The sequence below is a fragment of the Drosophila albomicans genome, chromosome X, assembly GCF_009650485.2.
Source record: "Drosophila albomicans strain 15112-1751.03 chromosome X, ASM965048v2, whole genome shotgun sequence".
NCBI lineage: Eukaryota > Metazoa > Arthropoda > Insecta > Diptera > Drosophilidae > Drosophila > Drosophila albomicans.
Window position 1 is genome coordinate 9,087,893 of NC_047627.2, and position 21,875 is coordinate 9,109,767.

At 33.8% G+C, this 21,875-nt stretch overlaps 2 protein-coding genes across 2 annotated transcripts; both read left to right on the forward strand.

The window, feature by feature from the left end:
* Positions 1 to 5,140: 5,140 nt before the first annotated feature.
* Positions 5,141 to 7,721, forward strand: LOC117575236 (uncharacterized). Its single transcript, XM_034259371.2, has 4 exons — positions 5,141 to 5,468; positions 6,430 to 6,596; positions 6,685 to 6,911; positions 6,972 to 7,721. The coding sequence occupies exons 1-4, from the start codon at positions 5,185 to 5,187 to the stop codon at positions 7,188 to 7,190; spliced, it is 897 nt and encodes a 298-aa protein (XP_034115262.1). The 5' UTR covers positions 5,141 to 5,184; the 3' UTR covers positions 7,191 to 7,721.
* Positions 7,722 to 19,727: 12,006 nt separating this feature from the next.
* On the forward strand, positions 19,728 to 20,280 carry LOC127565449 (ataxin-8-like). Its single transcript, XM_052003904.1, is given in 2 exon segments — positions 19,728 to 20,062; positions 20,226 to 20,280. Coding segments are annotated over 2 exon segments (390 nt in total).
* Positions 20,281 to 21,875: the final 1,595 nt, after the last annotated feature.

Consider the following 21,875-nt stretch of genomic DNA (forward strand, 5'->3'; position numbering starts at 1 on the left):
GCTTTAGTTTAATTGAAATAAATAGATCAAATTAAATAATTTGTAAGTATTCTATTTTTGAGATATATTAATCATCTCAAATTACTTAAACTTACTTTAAAATTCTTGGCTTAAGCCAAGATATTAGATACTCTTTTAACTCAACTATATTTTGATATTTTTAATGTTTACACTTCAATTTTTTTTTTTAATATTTAGAAGTTAAATGCAATAAATAGACATTTGGCTGATTCAATAGCTTGAATTCAGTTAAAATAAATAACATAAATAATCTGTTTATATTTATAAGCTCTAAGTTTATTCCGTTTCGAAATTCAATTTTCACAAAAAAATTTAAATTAAATAGATGTTCAATTGCCATAGAAAATTTAACACATAAGCCTTAAATTTAAATGAATTTATTTGCTAATATTACATACCTTTTTCATTCATCAAGAATTTATATTTTCTATGTAAATACTACATTTTTTTGTAAATTTATTCAATAGTTTAATGCAGTATAAAGACAAAATATAAAATTACTTAGATAATCTATTCATATTTGTATGTAAAACATTATTTTTAGAATTCAATTTTCGAAGTAATAATAAAGGTGCTTCTTTTTATCAGCCTATATTTTGCGTTCTTTATATAAACACTAAATTTTCAAAATATGTTCATAAATTTAATGCAGTAAATAGGCATTTTAATGGTATAAAATATTCAATAGACACAGTTTAAATTCAATTTAAGTAAATTACTTGATCTTGCAGATCTTTTTAATGATAGACTTTGTAATTAGACTTTTAAAATAGAGTTGAAAATAATATGTAGTACTAAAGAAAAGTCTTTAATTTAAGGAACTTATATTCGAAACACGTTAATGTTCGACTTTTTAAAATTTATTATATTGTGATTTGTATATATTGTACCCCTTTCCTAAAAAATACATTTTAAGGTAGAATATTAATTTCATTTTTTGTAATTACAATTGTAAAATAGTGTTGAAAATAATATTTACTAAATATACGTCAAAGTAGTAGACAAGTCTTTAATTTGAAGTATTTAATTGCATTTTATTAGAAACACTTTATTGTTAGACTTTTTGGAATATGAATTATAATATATCATACATATATATTTTAAAGTATATTATGTTTTAATACATACTTTACAACTTACCTAAAGAACCATTATAATTACTAAAATTGTTCAAAATTCCCTTCTAGTCTAGTGAAATTAAAAAATTTTCCAACTCTCTAGCAGAATGTCTAGAATGAATGCCTTAAATTGTGTGCAGTTGTTTTGGGCAGTGAAGTGTGTGCTCGACTCGTCGAAAAGTGTTTGACTGATGCGCAAACAAGAAAATAACTCAAGTGGCTGCTGCAAAACTGTTGAAGCCCAAAAATTGTGTGTCAGTAATCAAGTTAAAGGGAAACTTTCCGTTTCCCTTCGACCCTCACACACACACAAACACACACACATGTGAGACAAGTTTGTAGATGCGTTCGTTGCTTTTGCCTATAATTGAGCAATTTACACCACAAGATGCCACAGATTCAAAAAAGAGCGAGAGAAAGAGAGCAACAACTATTTGTGTTGTGTTGTTGTGTGTGTCCAAGGACCTTTTTCACTTTCTGCTGCTGGGAGGCCATCTAACAGTGCGTCGACATTGCTGGAATGCGATAAAAATGTTGAGATTATTTAACCGAAATACTTTCAAATCGAAATCGACCAATATAAATTCATGCCTCAGACACAACTTGCCACACATAGCTCTCTCTCTCTCTCTTTCTCTCGCTCTGACATTGCGGAGTGTTTTTAACTGTCGACTGTCGACTGTCTCTTCTATTGACTTTAGGGTTTGGGGTTCAGGAAATGCTGCCAAATGAAATATTGTGCAAAATGCCAAGCTGAGTTTGCCATTTTTGGTTTGTGTCCATTGTGTGCCAGAGCAGAGAACAAACTTGAAACAATATTTTATGCTTATATGGTTACAAATATTTATTAGTTTGTTATTTTCATCTGCAGCTGCTCGCGCTCGCTGCACTCAGCTAAAACATTTGAATTCCATTTTTATGGCAGCTAACGGTTTGGTATTTTGATGAGGGGGAAGCCGAAAGCTGAAACCGAAAAACTGTCAAAAATGCCGTCGAATAAAACGTTTAAATTTATTAATTGCGCTTTTGAGTTTTTGACGGCGCGGAATTTAATCTGACTAAGTGTCTGTTCCTCTGAGCTGTCTGTCTGTCTGTTTGGTAATTGCAGTCGTTAAATGAGCAGACACATCAACCGGTATCCCTCAGAACCTCTTATAGCACCTACGCAACGAAAGAGACCGCAAACAAAGGAGAAAGAGTGAGCGGGAGAGAGAAAGAGAGAGAGAGAGAGAGGTCAGTGGCTGTTGCTTATCATCCATCAGTTATTTATGCGGAAAGGCTTTTAATGCGTAACAGTTTATTTTCAATTTCAATTTAACAGAATTAGCCATTAATCAGCATTCCCAAAAATAAACATTTCGCAATAATTAAGATTGCTTAATTAATTAACAACTAGTTAACCAATCAATCAATGCAATTCAATTGTTTTGATTGACAGCAATAAATATTTGCAGAAAAACTCAAATAAAACAATTAACAGCTTAATTAAGCAAGTCAATTCAAATGAATTGAGTTATTTCTGTTAATTGAAAGAAAAAAAAGAATTTTTATTGAAGTATGTTATTTATTTTCATAATTTTTGACCCGGTTAATTGTTTTGGCTGGTATATTTTGGTATATTTTTAATATAGTACTATATGCCTTTGGCATATTTTAGTATTTTTTGTATATAATTTTGCTATATACTAAAAATAATGCTGCACTGAAAATGGGTAACGAGAATCTGACAGTTCAGCATACTGTATTTACTTATTTATCCAATCTTTTCTTTTTGTACTCGATGGTATATTTTGAGTATATTATATTATAGTATTTTTGTGGTATACTTATGGTAGATTTTATTGCTCATAGTCGAGCACACTCAAAAGTAATTTTGTTTTCCTTGTTTAATAGTGTTTTCTTTTTGTACTCGATGGTACTATATAAATAAACTAAATATAGCAGTCGGTATAGTATTTTTTGTTATATTAAATTGGTATATTTTAAGAATAATACTGCACTGAAAATATGTAACGGGTATCTCGCAGTCAAGCACACTCAACTCTAGCTTTGTTACTTGTTTTAAACAATATTTTTGTGGTCAAATGTCAAATTTATCACATTTCAATTTAAAGTACCATTTAATTCAATTAGACAAGCAATTTAAACAATTGAAATTTATTTCATTTATTTTTGTATCTAAATTGATTGCCGAAACTACGTGAACAGCTGCAGGCGATAGCAAAAAGACAGCTCGTAAATATACAAATATAACATAACGATTATTTTTATTATTATTATTATTTTGATTGCCCCGATGACAGACAATTGAAATGGGGGGGAAATGTTCAGGTTATTGTTCTGTCATCGTTTAAATCGAAATGCACATCGATAATAACAATGATGATGACGTTGATTGAGACCTCCGTTTGGACTGCCTGGACTTCTGGACCTCTGGCTGGCATTTATCACCCATTCGACGCCATTGTCAAGGACACACACAAGTGTTAAACAATACCAAAAAAAAAAAGAAAAAGAAAAATACACAAACGACAGCAAATAAATCAGCAAAAACAATAACAAAAAGCAGAGGAAGAAAGGAAAGGACGCCTACTTTTTTTTTTTTGCTTGTCGAGAAAACGTTGCACTCAATAATATGAACAGCGGCAGTTGTCGAAGTCCGAGTCGAAGTCGAAGTCGAAGTCGATTACGATAGCATCTCAAAGGCTCTGGGACGATGACGCGGCTGGCTGCTCTGGTCAATGAACCGTAATGCTGCCACTTAATGGGGCAATCGAGACTGCACTGGCAGAAAATAAAAGACACTATTTAATGTTAATTGCAAGTGTCTCTTTTCGAGTTTATCTTTTTTAGTGACTAAATTTTAAATAAAAGAAATTTAAGGAAAATAATAGAAAAAAAACTAAGTGTTTACTCCTTGAGAACTACATTTTATTTTAAATATATTTAAGCAAGATATAGAAATAAATTTTGTATTTTTATTAATAATATTTTGATGAGATATTCAGTAGAAAAAGTTGATTACTGATTTTAATTTCATTATTATTTTTATAGTTTCAAATTAATATAAGCAACTCGTTGATATTAAGCTGATACGAGTATACATACACTGCAATTTCAAAGTCCACAGCTGTAATTCAGTCAACAAAAAAAAAGTCTGTGTAAAGTTTTGGTAATCATTCCGTAATCGAATTTTGTGTAAGAGTGATGTGCCAAAAATTTGACTTTATGTGTGTCAAATGCATGTGTGTGTTTTTGACTATCCGCCGGACCGAGATAATAGTGAAGGTGTATCAGCTAAGTGGGCGTGGTCAAGCAATAGAGTTGCACAAAGATTGCTAAGCCTGATTGGGTGCGCTTTTAATCAACTGTTGCCCAACAGTTGTGAAGAATTACAACAAGTTGACAAACTAAGCTGTTGGTAATCAAAAGAGCTTAACAATGATTTCGAAACTTAGAATATCTATTTATCATAAATTAGAATATGGAATAGAGAATCCATATTTCAAATCACATTGTGACTACATTTTATTTATACTCAATATGAACTAAAATTATTTTACCAACATTTTAATATAAAATCTTCGAATACAAGAACCAACCACAAATTTCTCGCAGTGTACTGCTGCAGCTGCGACTGACACACATTAGAGACGACATCATTTCGTTCTCGACGAAACAAAACACATGTCGAAAACATCGAGAACAGAATGAAAATCAAAATGCAGAACAAAACGGAATCAAAGTCAAAGTTTGGCCCAAAAAAAAAAAATAAATTTCTGTGAAGCGTTTGAGCCGCGTGAGTGAGAGATTTAAGGATTGAGGGATTGGGCAACATGGCAATGGAAAAATTCGGGAGGCGAGTGAAGGAGGAATGTATGAATGGTCAGTCATGAAGACTGCCAAATCATTTGCCATCGATGTGTGAGTTTATTATTTCGTCTTTCGGTTCCACGAGTATAAAAGCCCAACAGCAGCTGGCAGAAGGAATCAGTTATTAAATTTGCAGCCAGGCATCAAGTTATCATTAAGTGCTTCTGTTAGAATGTGTTCGCATCGTGTTGCCAGGATAATTTTCTGCCAGCTTCTGCTGCTGCTTGGACTCCTCAATCTATCGAGCACTGTTGAGGCACGTTGGACTGTGCGCCCCAGGCATCCCAACACGATGAGGACAACAACAGCTCAGCCCGTAGATCGCCATCAACATGTGCATCATTGGCCGCCTTTGGTGGCTCCCAAGTTGCCAGAGTCGCAGCCAGCTGAGGACGAAAGCATTCGCGTGATCGATAACTTTGATCACCGTTTTCCAGATGGACAACATGAGTACAGGTGACGTTTGTTGTCCTCAACATATTCCTTTTTAATTGCTTATATTTAAATCATAGAATTCGTTAAAATTCGTTGTACATTTCATAAAAGCTATTTTCAATTTATATATATTTACTTTTCTCATTATTAATTACTCCACTGCTGTAGCTAACTCTTCTCACTTTTCAATTTGTTTCTTCTTAAATCTTATTTTATTCAATTGTTCACTTCACAACTATTAACATCTTAGCTTTTTTGGATACTTAACTGTTCACTTCTTAACCATATAACTAGTCAAATTTTAGTTTCTCATTTGTTTTCATTGGTTAACTCTTCCTTTATAGCTCTTCTCATTGTCTTAAGAGTTCCCTTTAATAAGTCTTCATTTCTCATCTGTTCTGTGCCTGAAACCATCCACATCTGAACTCATCAATTGACCACTTCTTACTTATTTTCATTGTTTAACTATTTCTTAATAGCTCTTTTTATAGGAGGCATCTCCGACCCCATCAGTCTGTCTGTCTGTCCGTATGAACTCCTACATCTCAGAGACTATAAGGCTACCCATTATAAAATATTCGAACTGATAACTTCTTAATTGACATATTCTGAACTAAACTGTTCATTACTACAAAATCCTTTTGTTCCCTTTTTAACTGTGATCTTCTCTTCTCTACTTAACTCATCTGTTTACTACTCAACTCTTTTTGGAAACTCTTTTCAGTTCTTAGATCTTCATTTTTTTAACTGTTCGTTTCAGAAGAATTCTCCTCATTTCATATATTTTCTCTCTCTTTTGAACTGTTTAATGTTCTCGAGTCTTTACTTCCCAAAAGTTCACTTCTCACTTTAACTGTTCTTCATTTATTTTATAATTTTCTTCTCACTTGTTAACTGTTCACTTCTTCTCATTGTCACTGTCACAACTTTTCACTCAATCCCAAGCTCTTCCCATTTTACAACAGTTCTCCGCTTGTTTCAGATATCAGCTAAGCAATGGCGACACTCGCTATGAGCGCACCTATTGGCTGCCCGTGGGCAAGAATTGGGTGCTCGCCCGTCGTGGTTATTATTCGGTGCCATTGCCCAATGCGAAGTACTCGACGGTCTTCTACCGAGCGGATCACCATGGCTACCATGTGGACACACGTGAGTGGAGGGGCAAGGGGAGGGAAGGGAGAGCACAATTGACGCTTCAGTGTGTGACCGAGCGTAAAATTTTATGCCCAAAACGCAGACACATTATCCGAGGAGCAACCGCTGTTGCCGCGCACTCTGGAGTTGCCCCATGACCTGGCTGAAGCAGCAGCAGCTAAGCGAAATTCAATAAGCGTGCCAGAGCGTAACGAGACAGCGACAGCCAAAGTGAAAGAGATGGCGAAAATGGCGATAGGAGAGGGCGAGGCAACCCGAAGCGAAAGCAGTGCCAAAGTTCAAGCTAAAGTCCAGGAGCAGCAGCGGAATGTAAGCTAGCTTCCTCTCTATGTTTCACATATAAGTATAAAAAGCATGTTACAATTGCAGCAACTGAAACTGAAACAGAAAGAGAAACAGACAGAAACAGCGACAGAGACAGAGATGGAGATGGAAAACAAAACCAAGCCATCAACTGTGGCCAAAGTCGACGACATTTTGGCAACTGAAGTTGAACCAACTGCGGCGGATGATGATGATGATGACGCTCTTGTTGTTCCTGACGATGATGATGTGACGGAAAGCACCACAACAAGAAGAGGGAGGTGAATGTGAGGCGCGGATAAAGATGTGAATGACGCTGGGTAAAGTGACATCAAATAGCTGCACGTGTGACGTGGCAGCAGCTTCAACTCCATCTCCATCCCCATCTTCATCCCATTCCAATTCCTTTTCCTGCTTCTGCCATGGCCACTGTCACAGTTAGTGGCTTTCCGCTTTTCGCTCTGCTCAACTGCCAGGCTTCAGTTGTTCCAAATCAAATTGAAACAATTGCCGCAGTGCCACTTGCCATTGAGCACTGAGCTGAGCTGTGTTAGAGGAGACGACGAGTCGAAAAGCATTTGTCCTAACACAATTTATCCACGAAACCAACTGCCAAACTCTCTGGCAGATCGAGCAAGACCAAGACAAAGCCGAAGACGAAGACGAAGACCAACTCACTGATACACATCATCATCAACTGCTCACATTACGCCCAGCATCATCACATTGCCATCACACTTCAAATTCGATTTGCCCACAGCAATCAAAATTATATAAAATACAAATAAATATTTTGGCATATATCTTCATAAACAAAAGACGTGTTTTACTTTTATTGCACTTCTATTAATCAAAGTCAATTGCCCTTTATTTATATCTATTACAAACAATTTTAGACAGTTTTAGAGAAAACAGTTCAACTCTTACAAATTTTTAGAAAACTATATAAAATTTACTGAATTTTATAGCATTAAATTGAAGACAATAAAGTTGTTTAAAATATTTACAATGTTTTAAAATAAAATTCTTAGAATTCTTAATTTGTCATATTATTAACATTTTTAAAGTTAAGTAAATCAAAATTCTTAACATTAAATCGATTTCATTAAAGATATTCAATAAAAAGCGCAAAATTTATACAAAATTAAAAAATGAAATATCTGAAAATTAATTAATTTTATCAATTTATGTAAAATTCTGAGAAAAAAGCTAGCGTTAAAATTGTTTAATAATATGTACATATATTCAAAAATAATATTTTTATAAATTTAACATTTAATTTAACAGTTAAAGTGAAATTCTTAACATTGTATTGGTGACACTAAAGTTGTTTAAAGAAATATGTTAGAAAACATTTTAAAAATTAAAAATGTTAAAAAATTTAAGATTGACTCTCAGAATGATTTTCTAATAACAAATTACATTATATTAATAAATAAAAATAATTTTGATTTAAAGAAAAGGATTTCCTTGCTTTGATCAGTAACGTATATTTTTTTTTGAAAACTTATATATAAAGTATATTTTGCATTATAAAGAATGTACTCTAAACTAAATTGAAATTTAATTAATTTTGTTTTTCTATAAAGTATATTTTGCATTATAAAGAATGTACTCTAAACTAAATTGAAATTTAATTAATTTTATAAAATGTTTATGCATTTATTGAGTCAACTTTTAGTCAGTTTTAATCAATAATATTAATATTGTATGTTGGCTAAATTCCCATCATAGTAATCAATAATATTAATTTTGGGACTTTAGCTAAATTCCCCAGCTTTGCTTTATCAATGGAATTTAGCCAAAAATGGGGGAAAAAAAGTTATGCATAAATAAGAGAGAATCTATTTGGTAGAGAAAATCTCGTTTAAAATATAATTAATTCAATTGGTTTTCATAATCTTGACAATAAATATTGCGTAACATGGAATACTAATATGTATGTTGAAGCCACAAACACACATTTGCCGTTCAGATGTCACACACACTTGTGTGCATATGTGTGTGTATGTGCGTGTGTCTGCAAGCTAGAAAATTTCACATAACATAAAATATGAAAAGTTGTAGAGAGAAATTTTCAAGAGGCAAAAAAAAGATGCACAAAAGAACCCAAAAATGATGCTTGTTGTGGTTCTCATTTTGATACCCGGAACCCGTGGGATAGAAGGGTATTATGAGTTTGCGCGTTCAGCAAATATACATATGTATGTAACAGTCAGTAAGTAACATCTCTGACCATATATGTTAGAGTATAAATGCATATTCTTGTTCTAGAGGTTATTAAAAGAATAAAACAGGATGGAAGAAATGACTCCTGCAATTTGGTATATTTTGTTCTCTATGGTATATATCGATATACCTTCGATATATAGGTTTATTTTAGCCTTAGTTGCTTGAAAATCTGGAATATTTTGTACAATATGGTATATTTTAAATGTAGTAGTATATCGATATAGCAATTATAGATTTCGGTATTTTTCTGTATATTTTTTATAAACGGCTGCTGCAGTCGCGTCTACATATTTTGCACTCTATGGTATATTTTAAATGTAATAGTATATCAATATACCAAATATAGCCTTTAGTAGCTGATTTGGTTGACAGTCTGGTAAATTTTACTTTCAGTCGTATATTTTGAATGTAATAGTATATCGAAATACCAAATATTGTCATCAATATATTTGAGTATTTGTTTATTATATTAGTTTGGTATGTTTTAGGTATAATACCACACTGTTCATCTTGTATTGAAAATGATTAACGGGTATCTTAAAGTCCAGCACAATCGAGTATAGCTTTCTTACTTGTTTGTTGTTGCTGTTGACTGCGGGCGCATTGTATCCAATGCCGGCAATTTGTAGATGCTCATCATTATCAACTTAATTATCAGCATCTCGTTATAAGTGCTCAGCTTCCAACTCGATTCGGTTTTTGGCATTATGCTCATGTCCACTGCCAGCATGTGACAACGGTTCTTTTTACTCCTCTCTCCACTCTCTCCCCTCTCTTCTCCTCACTCCTATGCTGTTAAGTTCATAGATGTGCTTATAAGAATGCTCCAGTCGGTATCCAATATACAGCAAAAGCCAAAAATGCAGTAACATGCAGGCTGAGCCAAAGCCAAAGCCAACGATAGGTGAGCACCATGAACTCTCTGATTATTTGGCACTGAAAAAAAAAAACTCTGATGTCGTTGTTGCCATTTGCCACAAAATGTTTCACAGTTTCGCAACCATTTCTCATAATTTAACCGCATTCGAACTCGTGTCCGCCTGCCCTTTTCGTCCTTCTTGTCCTTTGCGTAATTTTGTAGTGCTTTGTGGACGACGCAAATAACTTTGATGCATTGAGGCGCCTCGGGGGCATTTTGCATAATCAGACTCTCTGGATTATGCGGCAAGACACTGTTCTCAGTTTCAGTATCGTCAATTTGCGGAATATTTTGTAATTGTGATGGATGGCATTGTATATTAACTATCAATCATTAATACATTTATATTTTGTACTGCTGAAAATAGAATTCAATTTAATTATCTGCAAATTTGCACATCTATTTTTCTCTTTTTTACAAACAAAATTTCAGCAGCTCAAATTTATGTTTTATTATGATATTATAAAAAGCATTTTTATTAGAAGTGTGTGTTTTTTGTTGATGCTATTTTTATGATATAAGTGTTATCTTAAGTGTGAACATTGATAAAAATTATATACAATTTGCTTCAATTGCATGAAAAGCAATAATTTATTTATTCTTAACTTTTTTATTTATTAGAAATGAAAAAAGAAGTTTTACTTTATGTGTCAAAATAAAATACAAATTTCTTTAATTTTATGAAAAGCAATATTATAATCTATTTAACATTTATATTTATAAGAAAAGAAACTTTCAAAATTTTCTAATTGTATAAAAATAATATTGTTTTATAATAGTAGTCATTGAATAAATATATAACTACAAAAAATGCAGATTTAATAATTATATTTTTAAAGTGTAGTTTTCCGATTTTAATGAGTTTATGTTGTCAGGATTGTGTGTGTAATAGAAACTATTTTCGGGAATTTATTTTAATTAATTTATTGTCGATTATGAGCTATTAACATTAAAAACTACAATTAAAATAAAAATTAAATAATAATAATAACTTTAATGAATCGTTAAATTAAAAATAATTTAATTAAAAATGATCAATATCAAAATAAAACATAATTTCAATTTTAAGCTTCACGATTTTCACTTATTTATAGACTTATGCAAAGATGCTAAATACTTTAATTAATTTTAAAATTCTTTAGGTTTAAAAATGACTTTTTCTTTTCTTAGATTTTATTTTCTTCATTTCTATTGCTATTCATAATTATGTTTTAAATATAAAAGTATATTTAAAATACTAAACGTAGATACTTATTTTATATTGTAATTCATAATAACATTTTGAATGCAATATATTGATATACCAAAGTTAGCTTTGATATTATATAGTATTTATAGGCTAAATAAAAAATTCTATTATACAAAATTTAAAATTCAGTTTAAAATACGAAAATTTTAAAAATTATTTTTAATTTCATGGATTTTCGAAATAAAATAAAAAAAATATTTGTGGTTAAAATTAGTCAATATATTAGATATTTATTCAGCATTGATTCAAATTGCTATTCAAGCTACATTTTCAGTTTCATGTTAGACGGCAATTTGTGTAGATTTTAGTGGGGAAACAATTAGAAGGCGGATGCTGAGCGCTAGAATGGGAATGTTTTCGGAATTGATGGGAAATTACTTTTGAAAAGTGAGCGGAATAGAGAACAAGGTTAGCAGAGAAAAGCGAAAGGAATGCAGGATGACAGAGAAATTGGGGTTGCCACATAACTGCTTTAGGGAAGGGGAGGGGGAGGGGGAGGGTCTAGGGAAAGGGGAAGGGGGAAGGGAAGTATTGCGGTTGTGACGGTTGAGCCCGCACCTTGAATTGAGGCTGTTGCTGTTGCTAACTACCATGGCAACTTTGACCAAAAGCTGCTGCTGCTGCGAATTCATTTGCGCAATTAGAATTCAAACTGTATAAGAACTAACTGCGCTTTTTATGGCCAAACAGAGACAGCGAGACACAGAGAAAGAGAGAGAGAGAGCAACGAATGCTGTGCTTCAGCAGATTCCAGTTAAGGCAACGGCTCGTGCATGAAAGCCAAAAGATGCCTGAGGGGCCAGCCCATTCATTTCGCCATTCCACCATTCATTCATTCATTCATTCATTCATTTGTTCATTCATTCGTTCGTTCGTTTCTCGTTTCAGTCATTCACACGCATTGCAAACGAAAAAGGAGAAAGAGCAGGATGAGGAGCATGATTCGGTTTCAGTTTCAGAAGGCATCTTATTCATTAGATGGGCCGAGACTCGTAAATAAACCGACGACGCCCGCATCGGATTAGTGGCAAAATGAATAGCTGCAACTGCACCAGGTCGTTGCTGCTGCATTTTACGACCATTTCCCAGTCTCTCCCGAAAAAAAGAAGAGGATGACAAAGGTGGAGAGAGGTAGGCCACACGGTTCGGTTTTATGAATGCCCAACGATTTGCCCGCTGACAAACTGTCCGCTAGGTGTTCCCCCTCCCCCTCACCCTTCCACTCCTCCTTCTTTTACTTCTCCTTCTCCTTATCCTTTGCCCTGCCAAGCTTTTGTGTAAGAGAACTTTTGCCAGCTGCAAGCACTTCAAGTGCTATGCAGTTTTTAGCCAACGCCTCTTAATGCCCATGTTTAGGCCATCAAATGATGACTGCATCTGCATCTGCTATTGCAGCTTCTTCTTCTTCTCCTCCTCCTCCCGCTTTTTCATTGAATTGTGGCACGCAATTACTTTAAGCTTGTCGTTGATTACGTCTGATGACAAGTGGCAAAGCTGCTCAGCTCTGATTACATCTCAATCAGCAGTGAGATCTCTGGCACCAAATGCTAATCATCGTTGATGACAAACTGGCCATCAGCTAGTGAAAGACAAATTGATAGCTGAGGTTTGTTTGCGGTGCAGCAATTCTCTTGATTTTCCTATGCAATTGAAACTACAAAATATACTTTGTCGAAGGAGGTCAAAACAATTTAGAAACCAGGAATGTAATAAAAATAATAATAATTGAAGAAGGTCAAAACAATTTAGAAATTACGAATATATCAAACCAATTAAATTTTAAGGAAATTCATAGAAATGCCAAATTTAAATTAAAGTAATTATCTGCCTATTATATTATATGGGTATTTTAATTTTGTGTCTACAGGAAATGTTTGTACTAGGCAATAAAAGGTATCTCCGACCATATAAAGTATATAGTATATAATATATTCCTGATTAGTATCGACAGCCGTGCCATGTTCCTCTGTCTGTCCGTCTGTCCATAGATCTCAGAGACTATTTTTCGACAGCACTTTTTAAGCTTTTATCACCCCCACTTGCAAACCCGCACTTCGATAAAAATTCAATAATAAGCGTAGCTTTGAAGCTAGAGTCGAATAAAATTTTGGTACAGATGTAAATAAAATACATGATAATTATGATTCCTTAGAATATTATTGCGATTGGATAAAAATTGAAGAAATTATTTTAGGAATACACTGTTTGTTTTAATTCAAAATGTCAACTTTAGCTTTCTTAGTTGCTTATTATTGCATCAGTTGCAAGAATATTTATTTTGTTTAAATATCAATTTTACAAATACAAATAATTTTTCTTAATTTTCTACAAATTTTCTTATTACATTTTTTACAAGTATGTGTTTGTTTTAAATTTAATTTTATTTAATTCAATTAAATTCATTAGTATTTTAAAATATAATATTTAGATACATTTAATTGATTTTCTAGATTTTGTGCAAAAAATTTCATTCACAACAAATTGCATTGTAAAAATCTCAAACTACTAAAATGAATAATAGATTTAACTCGCTTAATTCCCATTAAAGTTGCCTGGAAAATTGTCGCCACATTTAAAGTACTAGTAAATTCAAACGAGTTGAATTTCAATTTTAAAGCACTAAAGGCAACATTAAAACACACTTGAGTAAAGCACATGGGCAAAGGCATTTTTGGGGGCACGGCTAACATAAATATTCCGTATATATAATATATATATATTGTGATACTGACTCGTATACTTATGCTAATCAAGTGAAAACGCAAAACGAGTTATTTCTACATTTCATTTTTTTTTTTTTTCTTTCTTTTGCTTTGGCCTGGCAATTCAATTCAATCGCGTTCACAATGGAAACCATTTTTGTTGTTGTTGTTGTTGTTGCTGATGCTGATGTTGTTGGGGGATCAATAAACTCAGCATTCAAGTCAACAAAATAATTTCAATTTGATTTAAATGCTGTCAGATAATAATTTTTGGCTGGCAAAGGAAGGAAGGAAACCAAGGAAGGGTTTGCGTCGGGTCACTTGTGGCTATTTATAAGCACACAAACACATATCCTAAAAGGATCGGGACAGCGGAAAAAGGTCAGCAACAGGCAGAGAGAGACAGAGGGAGAGAGAGGAAGAGGGAGAGGGAGCTACTCGTATGCATACTTGTAGTCCGGTGTAAGCACATGATGAAATCTATTTTCAGATGGATGCTTAACCCCATCATTAATCTATCTTCAAGGGGGGTTAAATGGGCACAACCATTGACAGCGGATTCGGTTACATTGTGGTCTCTCTCTCTCTCTCTCACTCTCTCTCTCTCTCTTTCTCTTGTTGTCCCTTTCTTGATTCCCTAGCGTAACATTGGCTTTTAGCACTCCATAAGAGTGACCGAAGAACGGGGAAGAAAGGTCAATCGCAGTGGAGTAATTCATAAATAAATAAACGACCTACAAATAAATAAATAAATTGAGTAATAGCTATAATTGACGTGGCCAAAACAAAATGCGCCAAAAGCAACACACACACACACATACAGACTTTTGGGGTCGAGTGGGGTTAACTCAATCCTAAATTTGAAGCTGCAGCTGAAGCTCGAGTGGAGCTTTCCCATTTGGATTCCGACATCGTCATCGTTGCGTACGTGCGATTATCTCATGTTGCCAAAAAATAAAAAAAAGAAATACAAAAAAATATAAAACAGACGTACTGAAAACGTTGACCCGATTGTTTGTTACTCGCCTTAGCCTGAGCTCCACTCAGGAGCATGTGAATGCGAGTGTTGTGAGTGTTGCGAGTGTTGTGAGTCTGAGTATGTGAGTGACTTGTGCCTAATCTAAATTTATATCGGGTTATCAAGACGCAAAATCAAATAAAAGCAACTAAGGAATTGCGAGAGGCTTGAACCTTTTTTCCATTTTTTATTCTCTTTTTTGTTTCGTTTAGCTTTTTTGTGTTAACTCTTTATTTTGGTAAACGGGGCACATACAATCATCAGTAGACACCCGCACAGAGGGCGGACATTAGAAGTTCGCAGTTAGGGAATTAAAATTACTAAAAAGGCAAATTAAATTAAATCAAGAATTACATTTTTGTAGTAGGGAAAAATATGTAAAAGTTAAGTTTACTTTGCATTAAAATAAGAAAAATAAATAAACAAATATTTAATTTACATAACTTTACTTTAATGTTTTTGTTTATGGAAATAAAGTTATCTTTTATTAAATAAAGAAACAAAAACAATAAATAAAAATATATGTCATTATTTAAGCTTACTTTACAATTATTGTGGTAGAGAAAAACATATGAAAATTAGCTTATAAATTATTAAACGAGGAAAAAATAAACATAAATGAAAATAAATGTCACAAAATTAATTAAGTATTTATAACATTAATTTAAACTATTATTTAATTTATAAAATGCGTAGTAAAACTTAATTTGAAAATGATTTAAAAATGTTGTTCACATTATTTTTTAAATGTAAACTCGAAATTACTTCATATAAACAAAAAAAACGAATAGTAATTACTTTAAGCTATTATTGTAATAATTATTATTGTGTGTAAACTATTAAGTTTGCTTTTTCTTACATAATTGAATATTTTTTAAGAAAGTGTGTTTACATCAAAGATTCAATAAATTGAAATCAATATTCATTAGTTTTGATTCTAAACGTAGGCAAATCAACATTTTATTTAAAATAATACAATAATCAAAAAAAATCGAATTAAAATTCAGTGACTGCATAAAACAAAATATAAATATATTTCACAAAATGAATTACATAAACAGTTTTTGTAAATTTAAACTATTATAAATCAAATCAAAATGATGCCAAATAAAAATAATAATTTTTATTTTTAAGTCTAACCTAATTACATAATAAATAAATGTGTAGTTATAAACGTCAAATAATTAAGTAAAACAAATAAAAAATGTTCTGCCAATTTAGTAATTTCCTTTAATTTGTAATGCATTTATTATGCTTCAGTTTAAGCAGTTAAATAAAACCAATTGTTATTAGTAAAGGGTGTCAACTATTTGCGTAAACGTTGAATATATTTACATTCTTATTCATTTTTTGAAATTTTCGTTTTTTTTTTCACTTGTCTTTAGTGGAATACGCTCAGTGTAGTCGAGGGGCCTTTATTTGATGTCAGACACACACGTCCTAGATACGGTGAGTGCGTGTGTGTGTGTTGTGTGTGTTCTCTCTCTTTCGCTCTCGTATAGTGTGTGGCAGCAGGCACATAACATAAACATTCGGTTTGCTTATCGGGAGCACACTCAATCTAATCTTGAGATTAATAATGTGGCTTTTTTGTAAATTTCAATTGCTGTGCCAACTCCGCACAAAATGGCAAACAAGGTGTTTTTGTTGCTGTTGCTGTTGTTGACTCCCCGAAAGCAGCCACAAAATGTTCATTTAATGAATGTTGCCAGAGACACAGAGAGTGAGGATTGTGGTAAAAAGGGGGAAGAAGGGGGAAAAAGGCTGGGCCGTGGCTAGGACACAGCTGCAATTGGCCATGGCCAAAGCCTTGCCGCAGTCGCTAGCAGGCAAAAGCCTTTTATAGTTTGCAATTTTATTGACTCGGATTAGTTTTGGCCCCGTTTTTGGGTCCATGCCATGCCCAAATGAAATGTATCTTGAAGATGCAGCAGCAGCATTTGCCTGTGGCCGCCGGTTGCATTGTTTAAATTGAGCATACTTCGGTAATTGGCAATTGCGAATTACGAATTGCCAAATTCCAATTCGTGTGTGTGTGTGTGTGTGTGTTTGTGTTTCGGCTAACTGGTCGGCTACTTAATAAATCTATGTATCGCATCTATAACAAATATGTATAGCATGTATCTGCAGCTGTAACAAGGCAAATTTGTGCTTACGCTGCAACAAGCATGCGGCTTTTATAATTTATGCCAGACACCAAACTCCCAGACACAGAACTTAACTCTTACAAATTGTTTTCAAGATGCTCGGCATATCATAAAAAAAAAAAAACAGAAAACAGATAAAAATAAAATATATATACTACTAAAAAAATATGTATGTATATTCTCACACACAAAATGCGGCTGAATCTGAATCAGTTTTTGAAGAGTTCCGCAAAAGAGAGCGACGTGATTTGATGCGAATTATTCCGTGCCGAGCCCCAAAATCTCTCGCACACACAGAAACCCAAAAAACAAAAAAAAAAAACCAAAAAAAGGGGGAAGGCAACAAAAAGTGGGCAACCACAGCTTTTAGCCACTGTTGGAAGGTGTTTTTGTGGGGGAAGGTGGAGGCGGGGAGGCGGGGAGGCAATTCAAAGACGCAGACCGAGTTGGTTGGAGAGAAGCAAACAACAAGTTGAATCTAGAGACGTCATGTCACGTAGCCAACGCTACATGGACCATTCATACAAATTTTGTTTTATAAGCTACTTTTATACATTATTTGTGTGTAACTTTGCCCATTCGTCTGCTGTATCTCTGTCTATATACAAATATATATATATATATATATATATATATATATATATATATATATATATATATATATGTATCTGTATCTGTATCTTTAGCTACAACTCACGGTGTGTTCCCCTCTCTGTTTCTGTTTTTGTTGTTTGTTTCTTTTTTTAACTTTTTTTTGCGGGTGTTGTTGTTCTTCTTCTCGTTCTCGTGGCTTCACGCGATTTGTGCAGTGTGCACAGTGGTTTCAAATCTCCCAGCATTCCACAATTTTGTATAATATTACATATTTTCATAAACACCAAATTAAACCGAAAAGTCTTTTAACAACCCAAAGCTGCTTTAATATTAATCCTATTAATTTATTCATCTGAATTTATCAATCCTATTAGGCAGCGAAAAGTGCAAAAAGATTCCACAAATTCGCTTTCACAATTCACTTTGCCATTATTTAGTATAATGCACTTGTTTATAACATTAAGCACTGAGAGGAATTTACCTGTAAAGCGACTTTCATTAATACTATATACTATACTCACAAATTTCTTATCGAAGTTGTCGTAAAATGTATTTCTAAGTATCAGAAGTAAACAAAGAGAAGAAAGAAATAAATGTTATTAATTTATGTGTTTTTTTTTGCTTACTAATAATACTTTGGATATGCTTTTAGTATCAAAGCTTTTTCAAAGCAAAGAACAATATTTATTTCTAGGCAGTAGAAATAACTCTAATTTAAATAATTGATAAATAGTAATTATAGAAAATTATTCACATAGCTCGACACTTTTTCAATTTAATTATTTTAAAGCTGAGATTATAAAGACATGCCCGTCTATTTTATTTTATTTTAATTGTGCAAATATTAGTGATGATAAAGTTTATCAAATTGAGTTCTGTCATAACAGAAACAATCTTAAATAATCATTTAAATACATTTTAATCCTTTTTTATTTGACAAATAAGAATTACTTCTATTAAAATGTAATTAAATATGTTATATACTAAATATTAAGTATACGCAATGTTAGCTTCTTAAAACGTTTATCTTAGCAGCCATCTATGCTGGAATTAACACTTGCCTCACTGTGGCAGCTTCGCACGCTACCAAAACTGTGGCACGTAGCACGCTAAATGCAGTCGCTGTTGAAGCTGCAACAACGTCGCCGACGCGTCGCTCTGAGGGCAAGGACGACACCTACAAAACCATTGTAGCTGCTACTAGGCTAAGCACGCAGCAGCCGACAACTAAGTCGACAACAACAGCAACAGCAGCAGTTGCAACTACGAAGCCCCCTCAAAAAAAAAAAAAAATAAAGTAACAAACCTCCTGTGGAGAGGGTTCAACTAAAAGATACCCTGTTCTTTTGGTTATTATTTGAATTTTTATTTACTTATGTACTATATTAAATCTAGTATTAAAACAGAGTACTGACTACTAAGGTTTTCGACTCTAATTTAATTGTAATTAATCATTAATGAGTTTATATACTTTTTAAAATTTATTTATTACTTTAAGCTTCAGTTTGAGGCAATTATAGAGAAAATAATGTAAAACAATAATATATATTTGATTTTTAGGAGAAAAGATAGTCACCAAAAAGACGCATTAATTTAATAGCGGACAAAACGTTAAACTAAAAGTTAAAAAATATACCAATAAATCATTTTTGGAACTCGTTAACAAACAATTTGTAAAATGTCAATTGCAAAAGGGTATTAAATTATGAATATACAAACTTTTATAAGTTTCGAAAGAGAGGGAGAAAAGCAATCAGAATTCAAAGTAATCTTTAACACGTTTTGAAACATGACTTTTTGCACTCTATTGTAATTATCATTATTGAGAAGTTGAAGCTAAAAATTACAAATTAAAAGAAATAATATATAAACTTTTTGGCTGTGACTTTTTGCGATCTTTTAATCCGCTTTCAAATGAGAACAGGGTATCAAAAAGCAACTGCTGTGTGTGTGTGCAGGTAATGACAAACAGCGTGCCTACAACAGACGACAGACAGACACAAGATACACAACAGCAGTCACAACAACAACAGCAACCAAAAGAGCAGCAGCAGCAGCAACAACAACAGCAGAAACAACGGCAGCCAAAGCAAAAGCAGCCACAACAACAACAGCAGCAGCAACCAAAGCAGCAAGAACAACAACCAAGGCAACAACAACAGCAGAAACAACTGCAGAAGCAACAACAGTAACAACAACAACAGCAGCAGCAACAACAGCAACTAAAGCACGAACAACAACAACAACAACAGCAACAGCCAAATCAGCCACAGCAACAGCAGCTTCAGCGGACACGGTACCAAGAAACACTTCCTGTCACGCCGCCAACAACAACGCGACAGCAACAAGCACAAGAACAACAGCAACAGCAACAACAACAATCAGGAGATCTACAGCAACAACAACAACAACAACAGCAAGCAGGAGTACAACAACAACATCTTTGTTGTCTGCTGCAGCTTTGTGATTTCGCTGGGCCGCGTTGTCTTTGTCATCGACATGCGAAACAAATGACCTTGCCAGCAACTGCTGCTGCTTCTGCTGCTGCTGCTGCTGCAACAAGTTTGCCAAACATTTTTTGGGCGCTTTTGTATTTTAATTTTGTATTCTCTTTTTGTTGGTCTTTGTGCAAATGCGAAGCACAAAGATTGAACGAAAAGGAGAGATAGAGAGAGAGGGAGTCAGAGATAAATTGCGTTTATAAATAAATCAGTTTACGATGGCGAAGAGCAGAGTATGTCATTGCCTTTGGCCAGGATGTTGTCGACGACAGTTGCTGATGTGCTTGTTGCCACTTTTGCGCGCAATTTTTTGAGTTTCTTTTTTTTTTTTTTTTTTTGGTGTGTTTGTGGCCTCAACAACAGCAAGAACAGTAAGCAGCAAGCTGCCTTGCTGACTGACTGACTGACTGACTGACTGAGTGACTGTGTGAGTGACTGCAAATGTCGCTGTCAGAGCTGCTGAAGTTGTCACAGTTGTTGTTGTTGTTGTCGCTTTAGCTGTCACTGTCACTGACTCTGACTCTGCGACTGTCACTGTCACTGTCACTGCCATTGTCACCGATTCAGTGAACTGTGACTGTTACTCTCTAACAGTGACTTTGACTTCCCGGCACGTTATAAATTTTGTGTCGCTGACAGCAACAGTTGCAGCAGCAGCAACAGCAACAACAAATCAAAATCAACGCTACGCATCAATATTCGCCCCAAAGCATCATGCAACAATGACCTTAGAGGTGTGTGTGCAAATTAATTCATCGACGATAAGCAGCAGAGACCGAGACCGAGACCGAGACTCAGACCGAGACTCATAGTCGAGAGTCGAGAGTCGAGGCAAGTTGATGTCCCGCCACCATCATTAAGTTTGGCCGAGTGACCAAGTGTGTTTAGTGGCAGCCACCTCGAGGCAACTTTGCCAGTTATTGTCCAGCTGGTTGCAGCAGCCCTTCGTTGAGTAGCTCTCTCTGTTCGCTAAATCGCTGCACATTAAATGCAATTAAGAAATGATTGAAATCATAAATTAGCCCTAATTGGCCATAGGAGGCGAGCACTGCAACTAAAGCTCCACTTCTTGTTGTTGCAGCTGCTTCACTGTGGCGGCTCTCTGAGTCTCTTTAGATGCGCCACATGCCACGGCACGTACTCAAACTCGTTGCACAAATTGTAGGGTGTACGTTAGGGTGTATTTTTAGCTACCGGCAACTACAGTGGAAACATATGCACAATTATTGATATGATCTCTTTTCCTCTCCCTCTCTGCCTCTCTTGCTTGTCAACAACTATGTTGAATTAACAGCACTTGACATGCACCGCCTTGCTCCACTTTTAAATACTAAATAACAATAAAACTATATCTTAATTCACTTATTTCCTAAAAACAAACCAACGTAAACTCAATATAGAAAATATATAGTGAATATTTTAAAATGATTTTCAAACTTTACTATTTCATTTTAAGCACTTATTAAGATAACTGAATATCAAAAAAAAAAGCATACAATACTCTATACTTAAAAATACCATTCTAACGTTTTAACATTTTTGAACACAATTCAAATAAACAAACTAGTAAAAGCAGAAAATAAAAATAGTCAATACTTATAAAATTTT

Coding starts and splice junctions, on each gene's coding strand:
- LOC117575236 (XM_034259371.2), top strand. CDS start 5,185: ATGTGTTCGCATCGTGTTGCCAGGATAATTTTCTGCCAGCTTCTGCTG. Junction 5,469..6,429: donor GATGGACAACATGAGTACAG/GTGACGTTTGTT, acceptor CGCTTGTTTCAG/ATATCAGCTAAGCAATGGCG. Junction 6,597..6,684: donor TGGCTACCATGTGGACACAC/GTGAGTGGAGGG, acceptor CCCAAAACGCAG/ACACATTATCCGAGGAGCAA.